A 14,622-nucleotide genomic window follows, 5' to 3' on the forward strand; every position below is an offset into this window, starting at 1 on the left:
GCTGAGACATAACCAATAAATGTATTTAAGTTAGAAATCAGTAGTTTCCATTCAGGACAACAGATGAATTATGACTTCTAACATAAATTTAAAAAAGGGAAATGTGTGGGGTGTGGGTGTGATTTGCGGTAGATTGATCTGGGAACATGGTTTGTAGATGGGATATGTGGGGGTTATATTAGGTGTGGGGATGGGTGGAGTTATATTGGGGGAATGTGTGTGTGTGGATAGATGAAGTGTGTGCAGTTGTGTGCATTGTGGGTATGTGGATTCAAGAAGTTGTGGGTTTGAGTATGGGGACTGGAGAGTGGAAGTGTGAAGGAATGCATCTCTGTTATATACATATGGGGTATGTTTGTGTGGTAGGTGAGTGGGGTTTATGAGGAGCTGAAGTGGGTATTTTGGAGCACGTGAGAAAGTGTGTGGCTATGTCAGTTGATTGGGGTATGTGTGGGGGTTCCAGTATCTGGGGTGTGTGTGTGAATGCAGATGTGTGTTTATCAGTGAGACATCTAGGGTTCTAGGGGAACCAATGTTGAGATATTATCAATCCAGTTATTTCACTTAGGAAATCAGTTGTATCCATTCATAATTTTGTATTTTTAGCTCTTACTGTTTTGGAGATCTTTTGGGACAAACAGATAAGTTTTCAAAATTATTTATAAGATAAGTTCATTTCCAAACCCTCAATACGTTGGCCACATGGGGGGTAATTCTATGAGGAGCTGTCAGTTTCAGGTAATAGTAAGGCAAGTACATGGTGGTATTCTAGTCATTTACATGCATAGGTGGCCTTTTATAGAATAATAACTAGTGGAAAATTGTGCCAGGATTTGATGATGCATACTTTATAGGCAGGTGTGCATATGGGCAAAGCACACAGGTACACATTTAAATTATAGAATTCTATGATTTATGCATGTATATGTTAACACCTAGGCAGGGACATTTACATCAGCTATAAGGTTGCTGTAACAGATTAAGTCTTAATGTGTGCATGCTTTAAGCCATTTGCTGTATTATTCTGTACAGAATAGGCGTGAATATGTGTCTATAATTATGGGTGCCCTGTTATAGAATTACCATCATGATGTCCCTTCTGTTGCAACATAACAGACCTTATCAATAGTACCATGACCCTTTTGTATATTGGAACCTATTCTACTTATGGGCCTACTTCCTCTTACCTTGCTGTCTTCTGGTTGCTACTCCAATCAGCAATCAGGAAGCCTGGGCTCTTAGCTTTCCAGGATCTGTACATAACTCACCCATATGGGCTGGGGATGCATCCTCCTAAGTAGACCAATAGCAAAAGCCTACACTATAAGTCCCAGATCCTTTCAGCAGACAGAACATGGTTTCTCTCCTGTGATTTACCCCAGGTTTTCACTCACAACGTTTTCCAGTGACCAGGGTCCCCTTTCCTTTATTTGGTCCCATTTTAAGGTTCTGTGGTGCTGAGCTCCATAATCTATCTTCCCTGGTCTCAAAGAAACTCTGCTGACCCTTCTCCAGGCTAATCATTAAGCTTTTATTTCAGTCTCTGACCTGACACTGGCAATAATTTTAATCAAATTAAAGATAAAGACTAAAAGTGAGTCTTTCCTGCTAAAATATATATTTTTGAGAGATCAAACATATCATACACAAGGTAGAAACATTTGAATGCTTGTGCATACATACACACATCATGCTGTGGCTGCTTTGTTGTTCCTTCTCCATCTAATTACTTTCTCATGGCACATAAAGTACTGAGCTACTGGCTCCTGTAGCTTGTGTTAGCTCCCTGCAGGCATGGTGTATGCACAGCCAGATTGACGGAACCAGTGGGAGAGAAAGACTTGCTGGGGATATGGGACAGACCTGAAAGGAAAACCTAGAAACCAAGCTGTACAGATATAAATCAAGAATGTGTTTCCTGTTGCATTAAGTGACAGATAAAAACTGTTCTGTATTAGATATAAGAGACCCTGAGACCTTGTAGTGGTGTAGTTGGGGCTCTCAACTGCTGACACTTGAATAAGCAGTAGCATGCTTAGGATGCACATTATTGCTTCTATAATTTATATGTAGAATAAAGTTTGCAGGAAGGACAAAGCAACTGCCAGATTTATTAGCTTACACCTTTTCAGTAGTAGTCCAAGGTGAATTATATTCAGATACAGGAAATATCTTTCTGTCCCCTTGAGGGTTCAAAGTCTACCATAAGTTTGTACATGCCGAAGATTACTAGGAGTATCAATGGGATTTGAATCCTGGCATATTGGTTCTTAGGTTGCAATACTGACCATTAGGCTATTCTTGCATGCCAATTATGTAACAATATGTATATCAGTGGTCTTCACAAAGTTTTTAGTTGGAGGCGCTTTGGGTCCAAAAGGGCTGAAAAATATCTCCCCATGCAGGGCCACAACACTGACCAACATGTGCCAATGAGGTCCATTCCCATCCACCTGTTGTTTCTTTCAAATTCCCCCCTTACCTAGGCTTAGGCTGCCAGTCTGTCTCCTGCCCCTTTCCCCACCACAACCAGGTCCAGCATTTCTTCTTCTAACCACCAGCCATCCCACCACCACCAGGTCCAGCATTTCTCTCCCCACAAAACACCTCCCTCAGGTCCAGCATCTCTACAGCTCCCCCACCAGACACTTGTACCACCAGGTTCAGCATCTTTCCAGCTCCACCACCAGACAAACCCCTTCACTGGGGTCCAGCATCTCTCTGGCTCCCCCACCAGACAACACCCCCAACCACCACCAGTTTCTGCATCTCTTCTTCTCCTTCTCTTTCCCTAGTACCCCCACCAGACATCCCCCACCACCAGGTCCAGAAATTATCCTTCTCCCCACCAGATCCCCCTACTAGGTCCAGCACCTCTCCTTCTTCCCACCAGACACCAGCACCTCTCCTTCTTTCCACCAGACACCCCCCTCTCAACCACCAGGTGTCTGGTGGAAAGAAGGAGAGGGGCCCCTTCCTTAGTTCCAGTAGCGTAGCAGACAGCCGATTTAGGGCGGGTCCATGATCAAAGTGGGTGGAACAAAAATTTTATGTCCGCAACCCCCTAATTTCTGCCTTCCCTCCCCATGTCCCCCCTAGTAAATAAAATATCTGCTGGCAGGGATCCCTTCCCGCCAAACAAGCTTACTTCTTGGGCAGCCACCGACACAGTCCTTAAGCTGCTGCTATCAGCCACCGGCCTCCACATATGCTCAGTATTGCACATGCGTGATTACTGAGCATGCACATGGTGGAAGGGGGGCTGGCAGCAGCAGCTTGGGAACAGTGCTGGCAGCTGCCAAAAAAGTAAGCGCGTTTGGTGGGGAGGAGGTCTTCTGCTGGCGGGGCATGGGGATCCCTGCCAGCCACACTAAAGGAGATGAAATTTTGGGTAGATCTGAGCCCAAATTGGTGGCCCCTGCCCACCTGTGACTATGCTACTGCTTAGCCACCTGCCAGCCAAGCTGATTCTTGCTGAAACAAATGTGGAATAAAGGTGCTGTCTGAGCCGCTAAGTCACACTGATGATGAATTTGCTAGTTCTGCACCTTAAAAACAAGAAGTTCATATCAGAAGAGGCAGGACAGGCCTAAGTCTAAGTGCTTTGAAAATACACTTCATAGGCAATCATAAGTGTTTGCTATTGTTTTTATATAGAAATATATTTATTGTCATCATAAGCAAAAATAAAGGCATATAGTGCAGCACTGAAATCCACAATACACCATTGCAAATAACAGAGGTGCCAAGGGTGGCCTATCCCAATGCTGGAAATTTACCACCGCAGTGCTGGAGATTGAAGGCCAATGAGTGAAGTTTTTCTCGTGGACCCCAGCCATGTCTAAAACTAGTTCTGGCAGATGCACATTCCAAAGACTGATATATTCCAATCAATAAGTAGAAAATAAAATTATTTTTTCTACCTTTGTTATCTGGTAATTTAATTTTTCTTATTGTGTTGGTCCTAGTCTCTGGTTTTGTTCTTCTTTTCTTCTGTCTTTTCTTGCCAGTGTAACCTGTCTATTTGACATTTCTTTTTTCTCCATGTATATCATTCATCTTCCCTTTGTCTCTGTCCTCAACCTATGTTCAGTATCTCCCCTCTCTGTGTCCCTATCTTCCCCTGTCCAGCATCTCTCTTCTGTGTCTATATCCCTCCCCCTATGTTCAGCATTGCCCCTCTGTATCTCTCCTCTGTGTCCCTGCCCCCCCTTGTTCAGGATTGTCCCTGTTTTCTTATCCTCCTTTGTCCAGCATAGCTGCTTTGTGTCCTTATCCCTTCCAGTGTCTAACATCACTGATGTGTACCTGTTCATACTGCCTCTCTATATCCAGCATTGTCTTTCTGCATGCCCACCCCATCCAACATCACTCATCTGTGTCCATGTCCCAGTGCTCCCCCATGCCCAGCATCTCCCTTCTGTGTCCCTGTCCCTTCTCCCTGCTCTCTGTCCTTTGACCACAACATGGTCTGTCTCTGGCCTATGCTTCAAGCACTCCACCTGCAAGTGGTTCGGCATCTCTGTCTCTATCCTCTCTGCCCAGCCCAACATCTCTTCCCTTCTCTTTCATCCATTTCCCACAGGCTGGAATTTCTCCCTGTCCTCCCCCCCAGTCCAGCATCTTCCACTGTCTCACCCATAGTCCAGTATCTCTCCTGTCTTCCTCCCCCCCCCCCCACAGGTTCAGAATGAGAACCTCAACCTTTCCTTCTACTTCTCCCTCTCCCCCCCTCTTGGTGACTCCAGCACCTTCACCTTCACTGATAAGTCCAGCACAACTCCCCCCCCACATCCCCGGTGAATCCAACAATTGTTCCATTCCCCTCCCTCGACTCCAGTGCATCTCCCTTCTGACCCCTGCAGGTGCAGCGCATCTCCCTCTTCCTTCCTCAGTGACCCTCATCCTTAAGCTTCAAGTTTTTCCTCTTTGCCAGTAAAAGGTAGCGAAAATGCAGCCTGGGCCAACACTGGCCTCATCCCTCTGCTGTGGCCCGCCCCTCTGCCACAACTTCCTGTTTATGCTTGGGTGGGCTGCGGCAGAGGGAAGTAGCCAGGGCCAGCCCAGGCTGCATTTTCACTACCTTTTACCAGCAAAGAAAAACGACTTGAAGCCTAAGGACAAGGGTCGCTGAGGGAGGAAGGCTGCACCCACAGGGGTCAGAAGGGAGAAGCACTGGAGTTGGGAAGAGGAGAGAGACATCGAGGAGCAGAGAAGAGGAGGGAAGGGAAAGAAAGAGAAAGAAAGATGCTGCATGGGGCTGCAGGGGGAGGACTCTAATGCGTGAGATCGGGCCCCTTAAGTGTGAGCTGGAGAAGGGGCCTGATTACATGTGTCACACACCAAATGCGTGTGACTTGGTATGTCTGAAATAACAAAGCAAGCTCTGGAGCACTGACAAAAACATTTGGAATATAACCCTCTGCTGTTCATAGACGCCCTTGAAAACTCCAACTCCCCTTACAGGTCCCCTCCCCCCCAGTGATTCTCTCCTAATAGAATGCAAAACCTAGAAAGTTTAATAAAACAATATAAATCTCACAAGTTTGCTGCTGTTTTGCGCTGAACAATATAGCGGCAAGCTCCGCACACTGCCTTCAGCCCAGATAATATGCGAAGTAAGCTCATCATGCCATCTCCTGCCATTAAACCAAGGAGGTTAGACTGAGAACAGGAGACAGTATGAGCCTATGTAGTCCATTATATGGGCTGAAGCCAATAGGAGGAGCTTGCTGGCAGTAGGCGGAGATTGCTACCATTTTCACTCACCTAAAACAATAGCAGATGCTATTGACAACAATAACAAAAGATTATTTGAAATAACGGACTGTCTATGTGTGGTCCTTCTGTAAAAAGTCAAAAGCTGTTCCAGTTGGATAGGCAGTGCCTTAAAAGGTGGAGGACAATTTTTTTTGTACTTATTTGACAGCTTCAAAAATTATTATAGCTTCCCATACGTAGATATAAATATCATGAAATAAAAATTGAATATCACTAGAACAGCTTAAAACGTTATTGTAGCTGGTAGAAACAGCAGTTATAAATTCTGTATATTGTACTAATTTTTCTACACTGTTCCATACAATACAGAATGGCCAAATTTCAGTGAGGATATCATGTAATCTGATGGGTTCATCTTAATTGTTTTAATCTGCCTTGGGAAGCCTGGAATTATAAAGATGGAATATATTGAAATTAAACAGAAGTAAAATTAAACTCGCCTTTCATTGGGGTACATGGAATCATATCTTCATGCCATCTGTTTTGTAGACATTTACATTTTAGATACGGAAATGGATTATTCTGTTTTGAGCATGTTTCAGGGACAAGTGGTTTTATAAGTCAAAATAAAAATAAATATTTTGTTTCATGCAGATCTCATAGCTTTTTCTCTGGTTTTATTATATTTTCTTGTGATGACTTATACTGTGCCAAAACAAACTCTTCTCTCTTCTATCTGATTGATAATAAAAGAAGCTCATTGTGAACACTATCCACCCTAAAGGGTTGTTTTGTGGCTGTATATGAGGAATTGTGATATTGAATAAATAAGTATATGTTGTTCCTAGTCATGCATCCAAAGGTTATATAATCCTTTCAAGAAATCCAGTTAATCATTTAACTTATTAGTGGAACATAACCACAGACGCATGGTATGGCCACGTTTTCAATATAGTAATACTAGAGCCCAGCTAAGGAACAGGTTATTTTGAGTTAGTCTTCACTAGACCAAACTTGCTTTCCCTGTGCCATCACCATCTAGCTGAATAGGCAGTGTCTTAAAAGGTGAAGGATAAAGGATTTTTGTTTTACATTCATATCCCACATTATCCCAAACAAACTTGGGTTCAATGTGGCTTACATTTGAAAATACAGTGAGACTGAATAATAGATGTCAGTTATATCATGGGAGCAAGTAGATGGATATGTCTGAAATATTTAACAAAGTTGAGATTAGCATATACACCCAACTGGGCATTTAAAAATCTGACATTTAATGATGCCAGAAATCATAGCCATAAATATAGACAGTTATTCAAACATTATCACATGCACACACCAGAACAGGCAGTAAACAATGACTTCCACAGAGTACATCCAAAACTTACCTCCCTGTTTACTAAGCTGCACAGCAATGCTGACACAGCCCATTCAAAGTGAACGGGCTGTATCAGCATTGGCGTGTGGCTTAGTAAACGGGGGGAGTTAATTTTTATTTTCTTTAATTTCCATCTTCCAGCAGATGTACAGATCTGTAGAAGTCCAAAACAAGTAAAGTCAGAAACACAGTTTAGACCTAATTGTTCAACCACCTTTAGGATTCACCTTTGGGTTTAAAAAGTAAAACCATGTGCATGTAAGGACTGCATAAACAAATTAAAACAAAGTTTAAAGCAAATGCCCTTAATATGTAATGCTTGTTAGCAATAATGAAACAGTGAGGGGATATTCATATAGCAAGCAGCCTGAGTCAACAGATTTATTTTCCACTGAAAATAATTAACTTTGTATGAACTTGGAGGCTAATAGTGTGCTGAACTGGACAACGTTGGACATTTAGACTTACTCTAGACAGAACTACTGCATGACGGAAGCCATTCCCTCATTATTCAACCCCCCCCCCCCCCCCCCGGGTGAAATATTAGTAATAAAAAAGGCAAGTGCATTTTTATAATACACCACTGCATTCCACAAAACAAAAGGAGCACAGGAAATAAAAAGATGTTAAATGCTCCCAGGTTTCAACCTAATTAATCTTTCTTTTTTAAACTTATAAATAGTAAGTCTTATTGTTAAGCAACTGATTCTCATTGGTGGCCCTTTTCTAAGTGAAATAATTTCTGCACGAATACAGGGACTCCCTATAACCAGCCTCTCCAAATTACACAATGATTTACAATTTATAACTAATTACTACACTAACCAAATGAAACCAATACTTCCTCTGTGTATGTGCCTATGCTGCACAAGCTGGCATGCTATCAAGTTTCAAGTTTATTATGGGCTTTACCATCCTGCCCATCAAACTGGTATCTGAGCAACTTACATTCTAAAAGGGAAGAGAGAGATAGATATATACATACATACATTGAGCTACTAGGACAAAACATGAGGCAAAGGGGGAGAACTACAATATCATAAAGGAAAGAAAGAGAGGAGGGAGGAAAAAACAGTGGGCTGGGAGAAGTTCTGTCATCATGCATTCCAGGCTAAGCTCCATAAGCCTTCAAAAACAGGTGGGTTTTAAATGTTTGAAAATATGTGTAAAATCAAATAATGCTACCAACAATAAAGAACGTCAACGTGGATAGAGCAGCTCAAAGGTTTGGCTCGCTTTGTTTTGGGTGAATGGGGATGACGGCTACACGAAGGAGAGGGAAAGAGAGATTAGCCTACCTGGCTTCAGCTTTTTGACGTTATACAGGCTCCTGTTCTCGGTCTATCCTCTTTGCATTAAATCTCTTTTCGCCTCGCTTTGGTGTTGCGGGCGTCGGATGGTACGTGTGATGTCAGGCGTTCGCTCGGGAGGGACGCTTCTTCGCAGACAGTACGTATGCTTTTGATTTTGAACGGAGGCGCGGGCTGCGGGGCAGGTCGGTGGCGGTGGTGTGACCGTTATCACTGACGGCATGGCTGGCAGTGTGGACTGTCAGCAGCAAATATTGACAGGTCGGTAAGGGAAACAAGTCGGGTTCAGCATGTATTTTTCTTCTTGGTTTTTGCTGGACGCAATGGGTGTTCTGTTGCTGAACAGTTTTGGGCCTTTAACGTAAATAATTCTTGCATAGATTTGCCTTGATTCCTGATTCGGAACTTTGTCACGGTAGTGATTTTCTAGTGCAACCTTTTTTTTGGCCTTTGCAACACCCACTTTACGTCTTAGTGATCTATCTACGACTTGCAGCGAAATAATACAAAGCTGTCTCTGCCTTTACCTTTCACGAGTTCTCAACTGGCTCCCTAAATCTTGGGTTACTCCAACCTTTTTCTTTTCATAGGACTAACAGCTTATAAACTATAAAGATTGTATTGGCTCTGCAAACTTTAATTTTTTTTGCAGTGCAATAGATCAAAGTTGATTTACTGTATCTTGATACACAAGTAGCTATACTTTATCACAGGGCAATGGCTGTATAAGATGATGCCAAGAGCAAGAATTGCTTGTGGTTCCCAATTCTTTTTGTGATCACATGCTTAGAGAAGAATGATTTAAAAGGGCAGTTCTGCATATAGTGTGGATGGCCTACTTACTTATCCTTTTTGATATTATCCATGCTTTCTTGAATTCCTTTCTTGCTTTGTCTCTGAGCGGTCACTCCATACATTCATCTCCTTTCCCATTCAAGTATAAAGGCAGGGCTTGCTGTTTATTTAGTCAGATGTAGCCAGTTGCCTAGAGCATAGGGATTCTGGGGATGGCACCAGAGGCTTCAGTTGTGAATATAAGGAAACACATTAAGCCCCCCCCCCCCCCCCCCCCCGTGCACAAAAGCAGCTGTGGTAGTGACTCTCAAACAGTGAGGGATGTACAAAGGTAATGCAAGTAGTGAGGTGCACGGATCCCCCTTTGTACATTGCCAATGCAGACGTTTTCAACTAGTCCTCAGGGTAAAGCCAGCTAGTTGGAGTTTTTAGGGTATCCCCATTCAAAGACAGGACAGGGTCTAGTTACATCACTCACAAACACAACAACGAGATACCTTATTTGAGGAGTGGTTTAAGCACAGTCATTAACCTCCTGGAGGGAAGGCAGAGACATTGGAAGTTTTGAACTGACAATACACCTGGAATGTGTGCACTAAAGACTTGTGTTTAAGATACAGGATAATAGGGAAATATATTTTTGAGCAGTATGTATTAGACCAGTCTTGTTTAAATAGGTGAGAATGAATGAGAGTATGGATGTGATATATTAATGAAAAATGTGTTATCAAATTGATGCTGTGCACAATTTTGAACAAACAAGAAACAGTATGTATAATGTTTAAGTAGAAGGAAGAAAGTAAATAAAGTAGTTTAGATAACAAGAATTGTGTGGAAATTAAGGACTGATACTGTGAGTGACATATAATTAAAAGTATTCAGTTATATCAGATATCTCATTGAGTAATAGACATTTAATTCAAGGGGGATATCGTTAAAACCACGACTGACTGGGTGTGCCCTGAGGACTGGGTTGTAAACCCCTGCCCTAGTGGTCCAGTGGACCCTGTCCCTCCTCTCCCCTGCCCGAATCATTAAAAAAAAATTTTTCCTTGGTGGTTCACTGAACTGGACCCCTTACCTGCACCCCCCTTCTCCCAATCCCTCTGCATCCCTACCTGTACAAGAGGTGGACACAGGAGCAACAGCCTCAGGTGAGTCTGGAACAAAATGGCAGCGCCTAGGCCCTCCCCAGTGTGGGCCAGATGCACTAACCCCACGTAAAGAGCTCTTTCCTTACCGATCTCTTAGCGAATCGGTAAGGAAAGGGCATGCATGAAGGAAATCGCATGCAAATGAGCTGCTCGCTGTTAGCTCATTTGCACACAGTTTCCTTTCAGTCAGCCAGCTGAGCATGCGCAGAGCAGCCAAGCGTTATGCTGGCTGCTCTGCGCATGCCAAAGCCAGCTTAAAAAGGGTGTCCCTGACAAGCACTCGGACGGTTTTTTCTCCAGATTGTGATGGGCGTCCTTTTCAGACGTATTTTTCTTACGTGCCCGAAATGACCACTGCCGGAGAGAATCGGGGATCGAGACATGCAAGGACGTCCAAATCAAAACTGTTTGGACGTTCCTTTCGATTATGCCCCTCCAGGTCTCTCTCAGCCAATCACAGCGCGTCAGGGACGTCCTTTTTTGTTTTTGAGTGAAGGACGTCCATGTTAGGCAGTTTAGAAGGACGTCCCTGATGAGCACTTGGACGTTTTTTTTTTCTTCAGATTCCCTCACAGCAGCCCCAACGAGATGTGCAGACCTCCCGTTAGGTTTTCCACAGTGCATGGGGTCGCATCACATACACATTAGAATACTAATTTGCTCATTTGCATTCCGTTTTCGTTAGCTGCTACCGTGACAGGGAAATGGCTCAGAGAACCCTTTTGTGCATGTCCCGGTTTACTACTTGCACGTTCAACTGGCTAGAACCAGTTTAAAAACCACGTTGCTGGTTCTTTAAGTTTAGTGCATCTGGCTGTGTTCTGGGATGCACTGGGTGGGGCTAAACACCATATAAGGAGTTTTTTTTTTCTTATATGGTGCTTAGCCCTGCCAGTACATCCTAGAATGCTCTGGACAGTGCCTGGGAGTTGCCATTTTGTTGCGGGCAGGAGGGAGGAGCTGTTGCTCCTGCCTTCCTGCCTCCATGTCTTGTAAAGGTACAAGGAGGAGTGTGGGGGGATTGGGAGGGGAGGAGTGTGCGGAGAAAGGGTCCGGTTCACTGGACCACTGGGGAAACAAAAAAATACTTGGTGGTGGGGGTGGGAAGTAGGAAGCATAAACTGTCAGCTTTTGCAGCTGCCTGCTTTTGCCTCCTTCCTCTCTGACAGTTCCAGAGCTGCTGTAAAATTTGTTTGTTAAATTATGGCTGCTCTGGAGCTGTGTATTCTCCGGAATACATATTAGAATACTAATGAGCTCATTGTAATACATTGCAAGGGGTTTCCGGTGGCTGCTAACCCCTGTGTGCATTACTATCTACATAAACGTTTGCTTTAGACTGTCTAGAAAAAGTCTAAAGGGTCATTCCATGCCAAGTGGTCTAAAATTAAAAAAAGTTCCCACCATCATGTTCTCCAATTTTGTTCAAATTTTATCTGTTGCGCGAGTCAAAATTTGAGGTCTCTAACTGCAATAGTTGCAGATCTAGACCCCCTTTTCTGAAAGGTTGTCAGTCCATGAGCGTACGACATTTACCAAAAATGCCATTTTTGGGGTCTAATAAAATCCAAACACATTTATAAGAATGGCTAAAAAAATTCAAATCCTGTACAGTTTTTGATGCTAATTCCGATGAAATACATTTTAACATTATGGATGCAAAATCCAGTCAAACAAATTGACTCAGTGTGCATCAAAATTGGTCGCGACTCATCGGAACATATTTGGACCAATATTCAGACCGCAACAACTTCCATGCAAACAAAGACACGGACTTGAAATTTTGAACAAGCATTATGCTTGTGCTGGACATAATACTGCCAGATTTGCAACTAACTGGCATCTATAACCGCCTTGTAGGATCTCTTCAAAGTTGGCACTGTCATCGCAAATGGTAAAATGTACCAAAGTTCAAAGCCAATTATTAAAAAAAGAGTCTGCCTGAATCAGCTTGTGAACAGTATCATCTGAAAGAGAAAATTGTGCTCTACAACACTGATATGTTTTTGTTTTGCAATGCCACCATTAAGTAGCCATTTACTCAGGTCAAAGTATGTTATATTTAGTACGCTTGGAGGGGCATAATGGAACAGAAACGCCTATCTCCATGGGCGTTTATCTCCGAGAACGGGTCCGTGAAGGGGCGGGGCGGATCGTATTTTTTAAAAGAAAAAGACGCCCATGTTTTATTCGTCAAGGTGTGAGCTGGGCGTTTTTGCTTTTCAGCGATAATGGAATATGAAATCGCCCAGCTCAAAAACGAATAAATCCAAGGCATTTGTTCGTGGGAGGGGCCAGGATTCATAGTGCACTGGTCCCCCTCACATGCCAGGACACCAACCGGGCACCCTAGGGGGCACTTTTACAAAAACCAAATAAAAGGTAAAAGAGCTCCCAGGTGCATAGCACCCTTCCCTTGGGTGTTGAGCCCCCCAAATCCCCCTCAAAACCCATTGCCCACAAGTCTACATCATTACTATAGCCCTAAGAGGTGAAGGGGGGCACCTACATGTGGGTACAGTGGGTTTGGGGGGGTTGGACGACTAGTAGCATTAAGCAGCACAATTGTAACAGGTAGGGGGGGGGGATGGGCCTGGGTCCACCTGCCTGACGTCCACTGCACCCCCTAACAACTGCTCCAGGGACCTGCATACTGCTGCTTGGGAGGAGGGTATGACATTTGAGGGTGAAAGTAAAAAGTTGTGAAACATCATTTGTTGTGGTGGGAGGGGGTTAGTGACCACTGGGGGAGTCAGGGGAGGTCATCCCCGACTCCCTCTGGGGGTCATCTGGTCATTTAGGGCACTTTTGGGGGCCTTATTCGTCAAAAAACAGGGTCCAGGAAAAGTGTCCTAAATTCTAGCTCAAAACTGTTCCATTATCGGCGAAGGGCGCCCATCTCTGTTCGCCCGATAACCACGCCCCAGTTCCGCCTTCGACACGCCTTCGATACGCCCCCGTCAACTTTGTCCGCATCCGCGACGGAGTGCAGTTGAAAGCGTCCAAAGTTCGGCTTTCGATTATACCGCTTTATTTGTTTTTGTGAGAAGAACGCCCATCTCCCGATTTAGGTCGGAACTTGGGCGTTATTCTCGTTCGATTATAAGCTGGATGATGCGCTACTTTTTCTTCATTTCTAGGAAATTGAGTCTTTATAGTCGCTTAAAAGTATTGATATAATTATTAATTCGTATTTTATTCGTTGATTGTCCAATCGTTTATTGTGCGCTGTTATCAGTTTGGTCATGCCATCTCAGGTGAATATTCCAGCTTAATAAAATCTTTTAAAAAGTGTGTTTATCATCTGTTGTACCATTTAATTATAGATGTCAGAAGACAAGAAAAATGAAGAATCCTTGGTTCCCTGTTCAATTGGGAAAAATGCTGGTACATCAAAGTGCCACTTAATCTTCTATGCTAAGAAGGCAGGATTCAAACCTTTTGGGGATTTCACAGAATGTGACCAGAAATTGCTTCTTATGCGTTCAGAAGCAAAACTTGATGAAGATTCCGTCATTTGCTTTCACCATGAATCCCTTTTCCTAAGTGAATATCAATCAATGCAAAAGAAATGTTGCAATCCATTTAAGAAGAAGAATCATAATGTAAGAGCTGGACTTAGAGTGATTGATATTGAAACAACTGCCAAACTTTGTGAGCTAAATAAAAAAGAAGTGATAAATATAAAACCAGGTCAGAAGTTTTGCCTTGCTTGCAAGTCAACACTAAATAAAAAGCTAGAACCATCATCATCATCCCAATCTGAACAAAAATTAGTGATGCTGAACAATAGATAAAGTCACAAATCTTCAGCCTGGGCAGTATGTTGCTTGCATTTATGAAAATAAATGGTAGATTGGAAACGTTTGTGAAACGTCAGTTGAACAGAAAGATGCTTTCATAAGCTTTATGCATCCTCATGGTCCCGCTACTTCATTTTATTGGCCGGTAAGACACGATACTTTCTGGATCCCAGAACAACTTATCATTGCTGTTATTCCAGCTCCATCAGTGACATCATCTGGTCGGCAATATAGTTTCCCTGAAACCGTTCTCTTGCACATCAATGATGTTTTCAGAATGATGAAGTAACTGAAGAAGGCAGGCTTGGGAACCTGCAGTAAAGAAACACAGACCCACCCGTGGCTGTTACTGCATGGCTATCGGGCCCCTATGGCGATGCTGGTTTCAATGTGATAACCAGTAATGGCCAGCCATCATGGACCAACGCAATACATCGTGCACACAAAATATAACATACTTT

The 14,622-nt window shown here is 43.3% G+C and overlaps 1 protein-coding gene across 1 annotated transcript in view; it reads left to right on the forward strand.

Moving 5' to 3' along the window:
• Positions 1-8,581: 8,581 nt before the first annotated feature.
• Positions 8,582-14,622, forward strand: part of MCPH1 (microcephalin 1) — a 629,434-nt gene continuing 623,393 nt past the window's right edge. The window contains exon 1 of the mRNA XM_030198944.1: positions 8,582-8,670. Within this exon, the coding sequence (XP_030054804.1) occupies positions 8,631-8,670 (40 nt within the window). The 5' untranslated portion in view covers positions 8,582-8,630. The remainder of the gene's footprint in view (positions 8,671-14,622) is intronic.

The sequence above is a fragment of the Microcaecilia unicolor genome, chromosome 3, assembly GCF_901765095.1.
Source record: "Microcaecilia unicolor chromosome 3, aMicUni1.1, whole genome shotgun sequence".
Classification (NCBI taxonomy): domain Eukaryota; kingdom Metazoa; phylum Chordata; class Amphibia; order Gymnophiona; family Siphonopidae; genus Microcaecilia; species Microcaecilia unicolor.